Source organism: Atheta coriaria, unplaced genomic scaffold (assembly GCF_025399875.1).
Source record: "Atheta coriaria isolate IRGN ID8LTWV9N9 unplaced genomic scaffold, Caltech_Dcor_3.1 hic_scaffold_3_pilon, whole genome shotgun sequence".
NCBI classification, from domain to species: Eukaryota; Metazoa; Arthropoda; class Insecta; order Coleoptera; family Staphylinidae; genus Dalotia; species Dalotia coriaria.
The window spans coordinates 7,296,622-7,311,161 of record NW_027045445.1 but is presented as its reverse complement, the minus strand read 5'-3'; the positions used below and the strand labels follow the sequence as shown (position 1 = coordinate 7,311,161).

The 14,540-nt window shown below is 34.8% G+C and overlaps 3 protein-coding genes across 3 annotated transcripts; 1 reads left to right on the top strand and 2 right to left on the bottom strand.

Annotated features, from left to right (window-relative positions):
• Nucleotides 1-7: 7 nt before the first annotated feature.
• On the bottom strand, nt 8-2,138 carry LOC135789372 (cationic amino acid transporter 2). Its single transcript, XM_065299164.1, has 4 exons — nt 2,096-2,138; nt 1,605-2,009; nt 1,115-1,543; nt 8-1,050 (listed from the first exon to the last, which is right to left on the bottom strand). The coding sequence occupies exons 1-4, from the start codon at nt 2,121-2,123 to the stop codon at nt 86-88; spliced, it is 1,827 nt and encodes a 608-aa protein (XP_065155236.1). The 5' UTR covers nt 2,124-2,138; the 3' UTR covers nt 8-85.
• A 510-nt stretch (nt 2,139-2,648) lies between these two features.
• LOC135789371 (high affinity cationic amino acid transporter 1-like) lies at nt 2,649-8,892 on the bottom strand. Its single transcript, XM_065299163.1, has 7 exons — nt 8,612-8,892; nt 5,706-5,925; nt 5,032-5,160; nt 4,561-4,821; nt 3,980-4,504; nt 3,519-3,928; nt 2,649-3,457 (listed from the first exon to the last, which is right to left on the bottom strand). The coding sequence occupies exons 2-7, from the start codon at nt 5,923-5,925 to the stop codon at nt 3,167-3,169; spliced, it is 1,836 nt and encodes a 611-aa protein (XP_065155235.1). The 5' UTR covers nt 8,612-8,892; the 3' UTR covers nt 2,649-3,166.
• Nucleotides 8,893-12,142: 3,250 nt separating this feature from the next.
• Nucleotides 12,143-14,476, top strand: LOC135789994 (aquaporin-like). Its single transcript, XM_065300087.1, has 7 exons — nt 12,143-12,412; nt 12,474-12,512; nt 12,572-12,735; nt 12,791-12,937; nt 12,997-13,083; nt 13,962-14,240; nt 14,296-14,476. The coding sequence occupies exons 1-7, from the start codon at nt 12,232-12,234 to the stop codon at nt 14,389-14,391; spliced, it is 993 nt and encodes a 330-aa protein (XP_065156159.1). The 5' UTR covers nt 12,143-12,231; the 3' UTR covers nt 14,392-14,476.
• The last annotated feature ends 64 nt before the right edge of the window (nt 14,477-14,540 follow it).

The following is a 14,540-nucleotide window of genomic DNA, read 5'->3' as shown; positions in this document are numbered from 1 at the left end:
ATCAAAATGATTTTTAATAGTTTATTGGTTCAATCATAAATATTTCTTAACTATTACGCTATAAAATATAAAATCATAAGTCCTTTCACTGCTTCACAGACACTTTCCGTTGATTATCATCAACGCTCTGTGAGTTTTCCGCACTGTGCCACAGTCCATACGCAAAGTATATCGTCAATCCAATAAGCAACCATACGCCACATTGCGCCCATGTTAGTGCCTCCAACATTGTCATTAAATATGTATTAATTGCGATACTCAGCGCCGGAAGCCAAGGTACCAATGGCACCATAAATGGCAGCTTTGTTTCTGATCTCGGCTGTAGACTTATCGAAATTACTAGTGCCAGCGCCATACTTCCGAAAACAGCTACTCCAACAATTGGCAATGCACCATCCTCCGACAGATTACACTGACTTAAAATGGCGGCGAAACCAAAGCACGTGCATACATACAACACTACCTCCATTGCTACTAATTTAGCGGTCAGATTGGTCGCCGTTTTCTTGCCGGGGCGAAACATTTGTTTCAACATATCCACATAAGTAAAATTAGCTTCAAGATCATTGTTATTGTTGTCAAAACGGAGGATAAGCACGCATCCAGCTACCATTGAGTAAGCGAGTAAAGTACCCAGTGACATCATCGTGAAAAGTTGACTAAGTTCAAATATACAGGAGAGAACACCGGTAAAGGTTCCTGCGATAAGTGTACCGTAGAATGGCGTCTTGAAACGAGGGTGAATGCGTCCGAGGAATTCAAAGAGCAAGCCATCCGATGACATGGCGTAGATAACACGGGGCAATGGAAACATAGCTCCCAAGAGAGATGAAAACAATCCGCAGACAGCACCGGCTGTTACCAAGTATTGTGCCCACTCCCAATCAACTGCTTCGTACATGTGTGGAAGCGGCGCCTTTTCATCTTGTGCATAATACGGCAGAATCATGGTCAAAACAGTCGAGATTCCAAAGTATGCAAGGAAGATAATCAACAAGGACACCACAATTGCAATCGGGATTGATTTTTGTGGCGTTTTTGCCTCTTCACCTACAAATATAACAAAACAACTTGAGGTGAAATAAAATAATAAGAATCAAGATGGCGTTGGTACCTGCAGTTGCAATACAGTCAAAACCAATGAATCCATAGAAACAAGTCGCTGCTCCTTTGATAATACCATTGAAACCATACGGAGCGAAACCACCTTCGCCATATTCCGTCGAGTTGTTGGTCCCTTCCATGACTTCTTCTTTGCTAAGATTCCAGTTGGATGCGTCGACATGGAATAACCCACTGATGATCACAAACAGTACAACGAGAAGGTTGACTACAGTGAAGACGTTATTCACTCGCGAGGATTCTTTAGCGCCGAAAGCCAGCGCTATTGAAAACACGACAGTTACACCCAGACTGAAAAAATCAGGATACGGGGCTATCACATCCACGTTCATTGGCATCACTTCACGGAACCATTTACTCATTACTTCATCCGATAAAGAGTCTATGTAGGTGAATAGACCTTTTACTACACTCGCAGATCCTAAAACAAAATATTTATTATTTTATAAAAATGGTGGGGGTACCTACCTATACACACATACCAATTACATACTCCAATATAAGATTCCAACCAATGATGAATGCTATGAATTCGCCGACGCTGACATAACTGTAGACATAAGCACTTCCGGCTTTGGGCACACGCGCCCCGAACTCCGCATAGCAAAGCCCGGAAAACACCGATGCAATGGCAGCGATGAGGAAGGATAAAATCACAGCGGGACCAGCGTATTTTTTGGAAACTTCACCTGCTAATACATATACGCCCACACCAAGGGTGGAGCCAATTCCGAGCGCTGTCAAGTCCAAGGTCGTTAATACCTTGGCCAATTTGCTGTTTTCCTCGGCAACTACATACTTTTTACGTCGCATGGCGAACTTAAACTCTCGCCATGACATCGACCGTAGGTACGTCATGATTGATGTGGTCCAAGAACGGAAAACTGCTGAGAAAATCACATCAATAGTATTTAGTATTTAGTATTTTTTTTTGTTTTTATTTATATGCTGAAACGTGTTGCCAAGAGCATACTTATCAGATAACGATAATATGTGAGCATAGAAAAGGCTTTGCACGCGTCTCACGTGATTGAGAGATAATAAACGACTTTAGTGGATTCACACAAACGAAACTTTTTATCACAGTTAATAAGCACTAAACACGTTGGTATTTCACGTAGGTACATGGCTTGATATTGAAATATGTGCGGATGTGGTCATAAATTGCAAACAAAAATTACCTTGGAATATTTCTATTATCATTTTGTAGTAGACAAAAGTTTAAAACAATTGTAATTTGTTTTACTTTATGACGCGAAATTCCGCTGATGACTAAATCTGTCTCGCAGTGTTTGAAAAATCGAATCAATTCAGTCAATTGTCTGTTTATTGAATAACCAAATGTGCCGAAAACAAATCAACACACAATTGTGTTTTATTTTTAGTTTGCAGACAGAGAATTTATTTAACTGTACACTGATTGAGAAACATTTAAAGTTCGTTTAACTCTGAGCACAAAAAAGGTAATGTTTTAATTGCAACTTACATGTATGACAGGTAGATACTCGTAGATTGTTATTACAGCATTAAATATCACAAGTTTATTTTTCTTATACACACAGAAGTTAAACGTTAAACGATTAAAATGATGCAGCACAATTTTCTTAAATACTTAAATATTTTCACAGTTTATTTACTTCACTAATGAGTAATGGTATAAATGATTGGAACGTCCAGATACAAGTGAACGTACGAGTAAGTCACTGTACAGCGCGAACTGATTAAACCGTGTACAATTTAAGCATTCGCGCTAATCGCCTCAATCTCAAGATAACCGTCAATATCGAACGAGATTCCACTTGAGGTTTTATCGGATGAAAAATCGTCAAGAAATGAGCACAATCCTATCATTAACAATTAAACAATAAGTTATATACCTATTAAATTGCATATTCGTAAAAACTAAGCGCCATGACGATGACGAAAGATGGGTGATAATAATCTATGTGCTCATTCATCTTTTGTTTCCTGTTTTCATGTGAAAAACATTTATAAAAGCAATTTTTACTAGTAGCGTAGTATTGGAATAATATTTGAGTACTAGTTATGATTTGAGGTTAAGTTGACGCTGGCGTTGATTCAGTTCGCTGTTTAGCGAATCGGTTGTCATGATGGTTGCGTTACTGGCTGTTATAGCGTCGGGCATTGGTTTCATTGGTGTGGAGGGCGCCAATGTTGATGGGACTTTACTGTGACGGATGCCATAGCCGAAGTAAATTAGGAATCCGACGATTAACCACACGATGAAACGCACCCATGTTTGCAGATCCAACTCGAGCATTAAATAAATATTAAAGAGTATACTCAGGAGGGGTATCAGCGGCACTAATGGTACCTGAAATTTTTTATAACAATTTGTAACTTTTTTTGTAAATTCTTTTGTTTTTGTGTTTTACCTTGAAAGTAAGATCCGCATCAGCTTTTGGTTGTCGGTATATGACCACGATTGCCACGATCATAGCCAGTAAAAGAAAAACAAAGATGGCGGTGGATGCGCCATCAGAAAAGTCAAGATAATAAATAACTAAACCGCAGAAGAAGGATGCCAGCAAGCAATACACTAAAAGGGTAACGTTTGTAATGGTGGACGTATGTCGACTTGGTTCTTTAACGTTGTTTAAATTAAACGCGCTTTTGCCAAGTTGATTCAACGTCACTGAATTATCCTCTGGCAGGTACTCGTTTTCCACCAGTGGTACATATCGCAGAATCAACACGCAAATTGCTACGATTGTATATGCCAACAGTGTACCGATTGACATCATGTTGATGAGTTGATCAAGGTCAAACAAGGCGGCCATTACACCTACAAAAAAATATTATTACAAAAAATGTGTTTATATGTGTTTAATGTTACCTGAAAGAAGGCCAGCTAATAAAGTAGCTTGCGCAGGTGTTTTTGTCCTTGGATTAACCTTGGCGAAGGCTTGGAATAATAATCCATCATCAGCCATGGCGTAGATTACTCTGGGCAAGGGAAACATGGCGCCTAACATACTTGTACACAAAGCAAAGATGGCGCCACCGGTGACGATTAATTTAATTGTGGGGTAGTTTAATTGTTCTAGGACGTATGGAAACGGTGCCTTTGGATCCTGATCGTAGTACGGCCACATCAGCGTCAGTACCATTGACATACCGAAATAAGAAGCGAATATGATGAGTAGCGATAAACAAATTGCAATGGGAATGTTTCTTTTTGGGTTTTTAGCTTCTTCACTGGTAGTTGCAACGCAGTCAAATCCTACATAACCATAGAAACATTTCGCAGCACCCGCCATGACACCTGCCATTCCAAAAGGTAGAAAACCACCTTCTCCGGCTTTTGCAGCGAATTGTTCTGGGATATCTTCTTTGGCGATTTTCCAATTGTCAACATTAACTTAAACAAACATTTTATTATTATGAGTTTTGTTTTATTTTGGTTTTTTTATTTACTGTTCATTATTCCAACTACCATGACAGTTCCAACTGTACACAAATTCAACGCAGTGAAAATGTTGTTTAGGAATGTTGATTCTTTTACTCCCATGATCAATAATCCAGTGAGGACGATGACGAATGCAAAGGACATGAAATCCGGAAATGGTGACATGAAGTCTATGTTGATGGGCATAAGAAGGGTAAGTTTTTCTTGCATCACGTTACCCACTAAGGCATCTATGTAGTTACTGAGTGCACGTGCAACACTAGCGGTTCCTATATTTAAAAATACAAAAAAAAAACATTTTCATATCAATTTACATTTAAGTACAGTTTGATTGGTTGCATACATTGGTAAAATGTTATTATATCAGTTATTTATAAGTTATGTAAAGGTTTTTTGACTGATTAACATGACTTAGTAATTATGCTTGTGTTTAAAATTGTTTCAGGACAATTAAAACTTATTTTCAAAGAAATACTTGCCAATGACATATTCGAGGATGAGATTCCAACCTATAATGAACGCCGAGAATTCACCGACTGTCACATAACAGTAGACATATGCGCTCCCTGCTTTTGGGACCCGAGACGCAAATTCCGCATAACAAATACCTAAATAAATAAAAAGAATACGGTTAGCATTAAATTGAGGTTAAGTTCATAGAAGTTTATAGAAGTCTACACATATGTATACAAAACTCACATTGTTTATTCGTAGTAGTAAATAAAAGCAAAAACTAATTGACAAATAATGACGATAATGACAAAACGAATTATATAACTATTAACAAGAACACAAACTGTAGCGAATTTTATTTAGCTGTATTGTCAGCAGTATACACACATTTCAACATGTGGAAATTTTATTTTACACGCGAAACAAGGCCTTTAATTTTTATCGCATTCCGAGTGTTTTCCTTTAAACTACTCCGCACAACCTTGATGCCTTCAACATACCATGACATACCATACTCGTACAGCTGTAGTTATAACTATTGAGTTATTACGACTGTTTGAACTTGTACTGTTACCAGGAAATAAACATATTATCTATGTGTTTTAATTATTTTAATTACCTACTAGATTTACAGGCGTGATTATGTGTGTAAGGTTAAATTAGGATAGGTTCAGTTATTTAAATGTGTTGTTGTTGTTACCTGCGGCTGCTGATGCTATTGCGGCGACTAGAAAGGATAAACAAGCCGCTGGGCCTGATTCGTTCCGGGCAACTGCTCCTGCCAGGACGTAGACGCCTACACCAAGGGTTGATCCTACTCCAAGGGCAGTTAAATCCAATAAGTTGAGGACTCGTGCTAATTTACTTTCTTCATCGAGCAAGGGTTTCTTGCGGCCCAGCGCCGCACAAAAATTATTCATCTTGAAAGGGAAATAATTAATTTATTAAACAAATCACTACTAATATTATAAATGCGAAAATCCTGATGTTTGTTACACTTTCACGCAAAAACTACTTAACCGATCATCATGAAAATTTGTACACATATTCTTAATGGTCCCCGAATGGTTATAGGCTACTTTTTATTTAATAAAAAAAAATATTTTTTAAATAAATTAAAGAAATAGTTTAGCCAATAATACCTCTGCATCTGGCTATTTGACTACTTTAACGCCATCTAGCATTCCAGCAATGAAGCTCAAACCTAAGTACTATAGTACCATCACATTGTATTATCACACTGTATTACCGACAGCTACGTCAACATCAAATCCAATTGACTACACTATGGAGACTGTACACTATACTTCCATAGACTATACTTTCAGCCATTTTAAACTTCCCGCCATTCTACTTCATTGTTACTTCTTCTGTGACTACAGACGCGTACGGAAGCAACTTCATTATTTTAGATATTCGCGAGCGAAGCCGCGGGATAAAGCTAGTAAGGAATAATTTAATACGATTTGTTAGTTAAAACGTTTATAACTCAAGAACGGTTGGACAGATTTTGATCATCTAGGATTTTTTAGATTCATGTTGGTCCAGAATAAGAGAATAAATATTAAAAAATTGAAAATGTTTATTTAAAGCATGTTAAATAAGGGATGAAAGATTATATTGAAATTCATTATTTCAGATATTCGCGAGCGAAGCCGCGGGTTAAAGCAAGTTAAAAATAAAATAATTAGCACTTAATTTCTAGCATTAAACAAACATTATCTTTGTATTTTTAAAAATCTTTTGATAAATTTTTTTACAAAAGTTTTTTAAACAAATTTATATGCCATTTATTGCAGTTATAAACAAAACCCGGATACCCAAAATTGCCCAGGAGATCAAAGACATTAGTTGAACTTAAATCTCAAATCTTGAACCCTATTTTATTGCAGATACATACAATAAACACTTGTTATAAACAGGTAATAAATTTAATTTGCCTCTAAATGAACAAATTTCATTAATCATTTTAACTAGATACTTCAACTAGATACCTACAGATTTTTAGCATCAAATTATGAGAGTAGAATCTGCGAGCGTTACGACTCGCTGATTTTGGGTGAAGGCTGACCACCTTACCTCTCGGTCAGCGAACGAGCTCAAGAAATCAACTTCCAATCATCTACGTGTTACTCATTCCATCCACACATATCAACTGGCCATCTAACACGTATTCTTGCTTTTAAATTAATTCAGCACGCAAATCTCATGTTGTTATCGCCTAATTTAATAACAAATGCTAACATTTATGTTTTCTATTTAATTCCAATGTCATTTGAAAACATCCAAACACTCAAAATAACATTATCTACTCGTACCAACATTTCTACTGAAGCACGCGTAATATGGTAAAACAGGCAATACAATTACGAGTACATGAATGTGATTATTTCACCGTGCTACAAATTATTTACAATTGTGTGCTTAATGTGTGTGCAATTGTAAATCGTAGCAATTGCGTTGAGTCAACAGTGTGGCGCTCAGACACACCAACTGGAAGTTGGTAAATACGAGCAGTCAACGTGCGATATGCAAATCTAGACGATGGTTAATTGTCGCACTTGGGATTTATTTGATTTCTGCCTTGTTAAGTTTTATATTACTTTATTACACATTGTTCGCGTAAATCCGTGGGCCCAGACGGTGTGTGGCCTTCACGTAACGCGACACAGTAACAGAAACGACAATGAACACTGCATTATCGAAAATTATTTAAATTTACATCAGTGGAATATGGAATACTTGTTTATTATATTTTTGTACAGTAACACGCGATTGCTTCATTTTTCATATTTAAATGACTAAATTGTGAAAGGTTTAGTGTAAAAATTTCAATATTGTGAATTTTCTAATAAAATTTAAAAGAATATAAATGTCAAAAATAAAATTTAATAAATTATTGGTAATTATATTTGAATTAAACAATTTTGGCAGTAAATTCAGTTTAAAAAGAAAGAAAAAATGAATTCTTGCAATATTCACTAACAATTAATTTGCGTCACTGCTTAAATATTAAGTCTTATTAAAAAATATATTTGAAAATATTACCTATATCTGCTTAACATGCCTGTCATAACTTGTTTTTATCGCAGTTTTTTTAACTAGGAATATAGTCAATTTAAAAATAGTTTACTACAGTTATTCCTACCAACAACACTGTAGTTAAATTTCAAAATGGCGGCTTATTAACTTACAATTTCTGCTTTTCACCGAAAATCCTACTCATTTAAAACAATTTGAAAATAAAATGGTGTTGAATAGTAAACATAAACATATAATTACTAAACGTTCTAAACACTAAGTCAAACAATTGACGAACGTGATTCTATGTTTGCTTTCCGCCATTACATAAGCAGGATGAGCAGACGAGACTCGGAAAACACGAGCACAAAAAACAACATTTCGTACAACAAGATTCATGCATTGTTTGGAATAGCTACAACATTAATACTTAATTAATATTTGAATGTCTTCAATTACATGGCGAGAATACTTAAAAACCGGTTATAGTTATGGTTTTATTATAGGTAGTCATTCAAAAAATCCAACCACAACACTTCTAAAAATATAATCGCTATAAACAAATTACATCCAATCAAGACCTACCTTTATTTATTTTTTTTAATACAAGGATCTTGCTATCACTTAAGTATTTTTAATGTGTTTGTTGACACGGTTTTAATTCGGAATTAATTTGAGTTCACTTTGGTTCACTTCACACTAAATTTTCGATGAGTATTTAAACTTATATTTTAAACGCGCACTTGTTGGTAATTAAAAGCGTGTTGGTTATAATAATTGATTGTAATTAGTTTTTCACCGTGCAGAATTTTGTCAGCATCATGTTCGCGAGTGGAGGCGCGATGTGCGACTAGAACTTTTCGACACGCGCGACAAATGTTTATAACATTTATAACGCGCGCAGCTTACCTGTGGAAATTATGACTGGTCGCTTCGCTGGTGGTATTGCTAAGCTTGAAATTTTTGAACGGTTACGATCGTTCAGTTTTGACAATTGCGCTGTGTTAATTGTTCCTCGTTATCTGTAAGTCAGCTAGCATTTTTAGTGATTTAAAAGGCACAATGAGTGTTCAATTGCGGATGATACGTGTTCAACAGTCATAAAACATTTTGATTAACTTTTAGTCACTATGGTATGGTATTTTTCTTGCTGGGGTATGATTTGGACTAATGTTATTTCAGAAATAAATTCTTTTATAGTGTTTTATTGCACATAAGATCATTTTGACATTAAAAAATTAATATTTTAAACAATATTTTATTCTTTATGTTCGATATTAAAAATTGGAATTTTTAAATTCTGATTATGCTGAAAGACAGGGTCGAACTTTTTTTAGTGAAATTATAATCAGTCGAAAGACAGGGTCGAACATTTTTTATGGAAAAATTACCAGTCGAAAGTCAGGGTCGAACTTTTTTGTAATGAAAAATTACCGGCCGAAAGACAGGGTCGAACTTTTTTTAAAAAAAAAATTACCAGTCGAAAGGCAGGGTCGAACTTTTTTGAAGAAAATTATTTCCGATCGAAGGATAGGGTCAAACTTTTTTTAATGAAAAATTACCGGTCGAAAGACAGGTCGAACTTTTTTTAAGAAAAAAATTACCAGTCGAAAGACAGGGTCGAATTTTTTTTTATGAAATTATTACATGTAGAAATTTTCAGGTCGAAATCATCAAGATTAAATGGTAATTATCTCGGGAACTAAAAGGGCTACAAAAAAAAGGACTTCATATTCTTGATCCTCGAAAAATTCTCTACAAGATGGCATCCTTTTTGAAAAATGATAAAAATGGCACAAAAAATTTTTTAAGAAAAGATTTTGTTATAAAAAAGGCAAAAGATTTCTCTTTTTATGTTGAAAATAAAAAGTTGGAATTTTTGAATTCTGTTTTTGGATTCTGGTAAATAATTTAATTCTACATAGATTATTTTAGTAACTTTTTATGCTACCATCAACCGTTTGGGCCCTATTTACAAATTTGAATGAAAATTGCATTCGACATAAAAAAGAGAAATCTTTTGCCTTTTTTATGACGAAATCTTTTTTCACCAAAAGTAGCTTCTGTAATAATTGGAATTTTTCAATGTTGTTTTCATATTCTAAAAGACAATTTAAATCGACTATTTTTAAGTAATTATTTTCATAGCATTAACCGTTTAGGCCCTATTTGCAATTTTAATTTTAAAAAATGAAGCAAATCATGTAATTAAAATCCAAAGAAAATCTGGTGGGAAATTTATGCATATTCTATGTCCACTTTCTGCGTTCCTAATACCACGCACTGGTGAGCAGCAATTTTAACACGAAATTAACACAAAATTTCGTTCAAAAATCATTGAAATTTATAACAAAATACTTTGGAATATTAGGATCGCAGAATGTGCGAGGAGGCTGCTAGATTAATCATTCAAACTTATTGTAACACCCAGTGGCTGCGTACTTGAGATACACATAAACAGATGGCGCTGGCAGTCATTATTTAAATAAATTTTAGTGAAATATGCAGGAAATTGATTTTAAATTGATAGTAATGAACGTATTTGTCATATATATTAATTAATAGGTTACCTTTAATAAAAAGTTCATAATCATGCATTACTGCATCTATTTATATCAATTTAAGAACAATTTTTAATTTATTGCACTAAAGTTTATTTAAATATTACCACCAGCTCCATCTGTTGATGAATAAGTTAACTATGCCGCCACTGGGTGTTACAATAAGTTTGAATAATTAATGTAGCAGCCTCCTTGACATTCTGCGATCCTAATACCAAAAAGTGTTGAGTGTATATTTTACATTGTCGAATTATGTTGAATTTTTGAATCTTTTGCTTTTTTTATGTTTCAGCAAATGCAGCTTCTGTAATAATTGGAATTTTTAAATTCTATTTTCGGATTCTGAAAGTAGATTAAATTCTGAATCAGAAACCGGTAACACAATTAACAATTAAAGCCCTATTGGCATGTAAAAACCAATTTTTTAAATTAAAATTTCAAATATGGACTAAATATTTAATGTTAGGTAACTAATTACTTAAATAATCAATATATAGAGTTTAACTATCTTTCAGAATCCGAAAACAAAATTTAAAAAATGTTTTAAGTATCATTAGCGTCATGCGTTGGCGCTTAAATAATAATAAGAAAAGATAAAACCTAATCATTCAATATCATGAAGATTAGGGATTTTTAATTGATTGATTCTAATCACGTGTACTTATAACTTAGTCATTTACAAAATAAATCGATTACATAACTGATTGAAAATTTTACAATCGACATGATGCAAAATGAACAAAATTGATTCTTGAATAATAATATATAATTTTAATTAAAATATATAATCACTAGCTTTAACCCTTGGCTTCGCTCGCGAATATCTAAAATAATGTTGCTTCCGTACGCGTCTGTAGTCACAGAAGAAGTAACAATGAAGTAGAATGGCTGAAAGTATAGTCTATGGAAGTATAGTGTACAGTCTCCATAGTGTAGTCAATTGGATTTGATGTTGACGTAGCTGTCGGTAATACAGTGTGATAATGCAGTGTGATGGTACTATAGTACTTAGGTTTGAGCTTCATTGCTGGAATGCTAGATGGCGTTAAAGTAGTCAAATAGCCAGATGCAGAGGTATTATTGGCTAAACTATTTCTTTATTTTATTTAAAGAATTTTTTTTTTATTAAATAAAAAGTAGCCTATAACCATTCGGGGACCACTAAGAATATGTGAACAAATTTTCATGATGATCGGTTAAGTAGTTTTTGCGTGAAAATGTAACTAACATCAGGACTTTCGCATTTATAATATTAGTAAGGATATACATCTGTACCTTCTCTTCAACGTCTACAATAAATAATTTTGGAGATGGTCCTCATGTGCTAAATTAATACCCACCCATCAATTTTATGATAATAAAAATGTTTATCCGTATATCAAGGATAAGTGGTTAGCAAATATTAAACGCGCAAAACAAAAATGATCGTTATTATGGATATTCCAGATTAACCACGTTACAAAATGTTGCAATTACAATTATTAATCAACTGTTCAAGTACCACCTTTGATAGCCTGTTATCTAACATATCATAATTTACAAGCATAGAACCGCCAAATCAATACTTTAGTTATACCAAAACCACACACCACTTCAGTTCATAACAATATTTCATCCACCATTTTGTTTCATTCAATTTGAAACATGAATCAAAGATTTGAGCAAGTGGAAGGCGGGTACATTCCGCGACCAGGTGCAGTCCCACAAAACAACCCAGTTTTTGGTCAGCAAAATCAAAATCAAAATCAAAATCAAAATATTCCCTACGGAGGAAATGTCCCTCCTCACCAACAACTTCATCAGGAACCCTATCAAATTCCATACTGTAAGTCTCCAATCAATAATTTAAATAATTACTTATTTAATAATACATACGTGATGTTTAGCTCCGCCCCCCATGAGCCGCAGTCATACTAATACTGTTCGTAAGTAAATTCACGTAAATTTTTATTTGACACAGAATTTATTTGTATTATTTCTGTAGAGATGCCAAAAATATCGTGTCAATGTTCCGCTATCCGGTGCGACAACATTGTTAAAGTGTTTCTTTCCGAGGCGTTCGCCACCGCCATTTTGCTCTTTGTCGGCTGCTCGGGGATGTGGTTTATGCCGATAACCTTTGGCGTTGGCATCGCTATTGCCACACAGGTACACTCACCTAACCTCAAATCAAATCTCTTCTTATATTTTGTAACCATTAAAGGTTTTCGGCGATATCAGTGGAGCACATATAAATCCGGTCGTTACACTTGCTGCTGTCATAATGGGTCGTATTGATAGTATTCTCTTGGTTCCCATTTATCTTGTCGCACAGTTTTTGGGCGCGTTGGTTGGCTGCGGTCTTCACTACGTAAGACATGATTAACGTCATGTTGCATAATTGTAGTATTACATCAAATAAAATTTCAGATGATTACAGTAGACCATACCATACTGGACTCCTTCTGCGTTCTGAAACGGCCACCAGGGGAGTTAGTGCTTAGTGACGACGGCAACGTAAGTGCTACAATTAACGAGTATAATTATGTAATGTATCTATGTATCTATATATATAAAAATGAATTGCTGTTCGTTAGTCTCGCTAAAACTCGAGAACGGCTGAACGGATTTATCTTATCTTGGTCTTGAATTATTCGTGGAGGTCTAGGGAAGGTTTAAAAGGTGAGAAAAATTCGAATAATTGCCTGGAAAATCCTCAAAACAGCTCTTTTCTATAGAATAAAATTTGACATTGAGATTCAATCATAGTTAGAGTTAAATAGTTGAATTCGAGATGGCGCACTGAAGTGCATTATTGACAAAACTTTATATGCACAATTTCTTTAAATTAAAATTGTTAATCTTATTGATAGAATTGATTCTTACTACGAGTATGTCTAAACAAGAGAGTAAAAACGAATTACATTTTTATTAAACACTGCCGGAACGAAGTCGCGGGCAACAGCTAGTATATATATAAAAATGAATTGCTGCTCGTTAGTCTCGCTAAAACTCGAGAACGGCTGAACGGATTTATTTTATCTTGGTCTTGAATTATTCGTGGAGGTCTAGGGAAGGTTTAAAAGGTTAGAAAAATTCAAATAATCGCCGGGAAAATCCTCAAAACAGCTCTTTTCTATAGAATAAAATTTGACATTGAGATTCAATCATAGTTATAGTTAAATAGTTGAATTCGAGATGGCGCGCTGAAGTGCATTATTGACAAAACTTTATATGCATAATTTGTTTAAATTAAAATTGCTAATCTTATTGATAGAATTGACTCTTACTACGAGTATGTCTAGAACAAGAGAGTAAAAACGAATTAAATTTTTATTAAACACTGCCGGAACGAAGTCGCGGGCAACAGCTAGTGATTAAATAAAAATTTGCAGGTATTTGGATTTGAATTGCTCATGAGCTTCATCTACATCCTGGCATTGTGCGCGCTGTGGGAACAGCACGATCGCACCGAGGGCAACTCATCGTTACCCTTGAAGCGTGGTATTTTCTACACGGGTATCGTGATGTGCTGGTTCTGGGGATTCGGCATGCCGCTCAGTTTGAATCCAATGCGCGCGCTAGTGCCAATCATCGTTACCCCCACACATAATAATTATAATAATAATAATGATTTGCCAATCGACACACCTTCAGTTTGGGATGATCAATGGGTAATTTTCATTACTGCCGCTTGGAATATATATTTAAATAATGTAATTGTTTTAGATTTATTGGGTGGCGCCCATTTTAGGATCACTGATTGCTTGTGTCTTCTACAAACTGATGAGATTTTTGCAACAAAGGACCAAACGCTACGAGTAAATCAAGTCGTTTCTTGCTTGTATTCCATAGCCAGATTTAATAATATTATGTCTATATCCATGTTAATTATATATTTGCATACAAACCCTGTTTTTAATTGTAATTATTACAGAAATTGCATTTGGTCACTACGTGTAACGTTGGTTGCC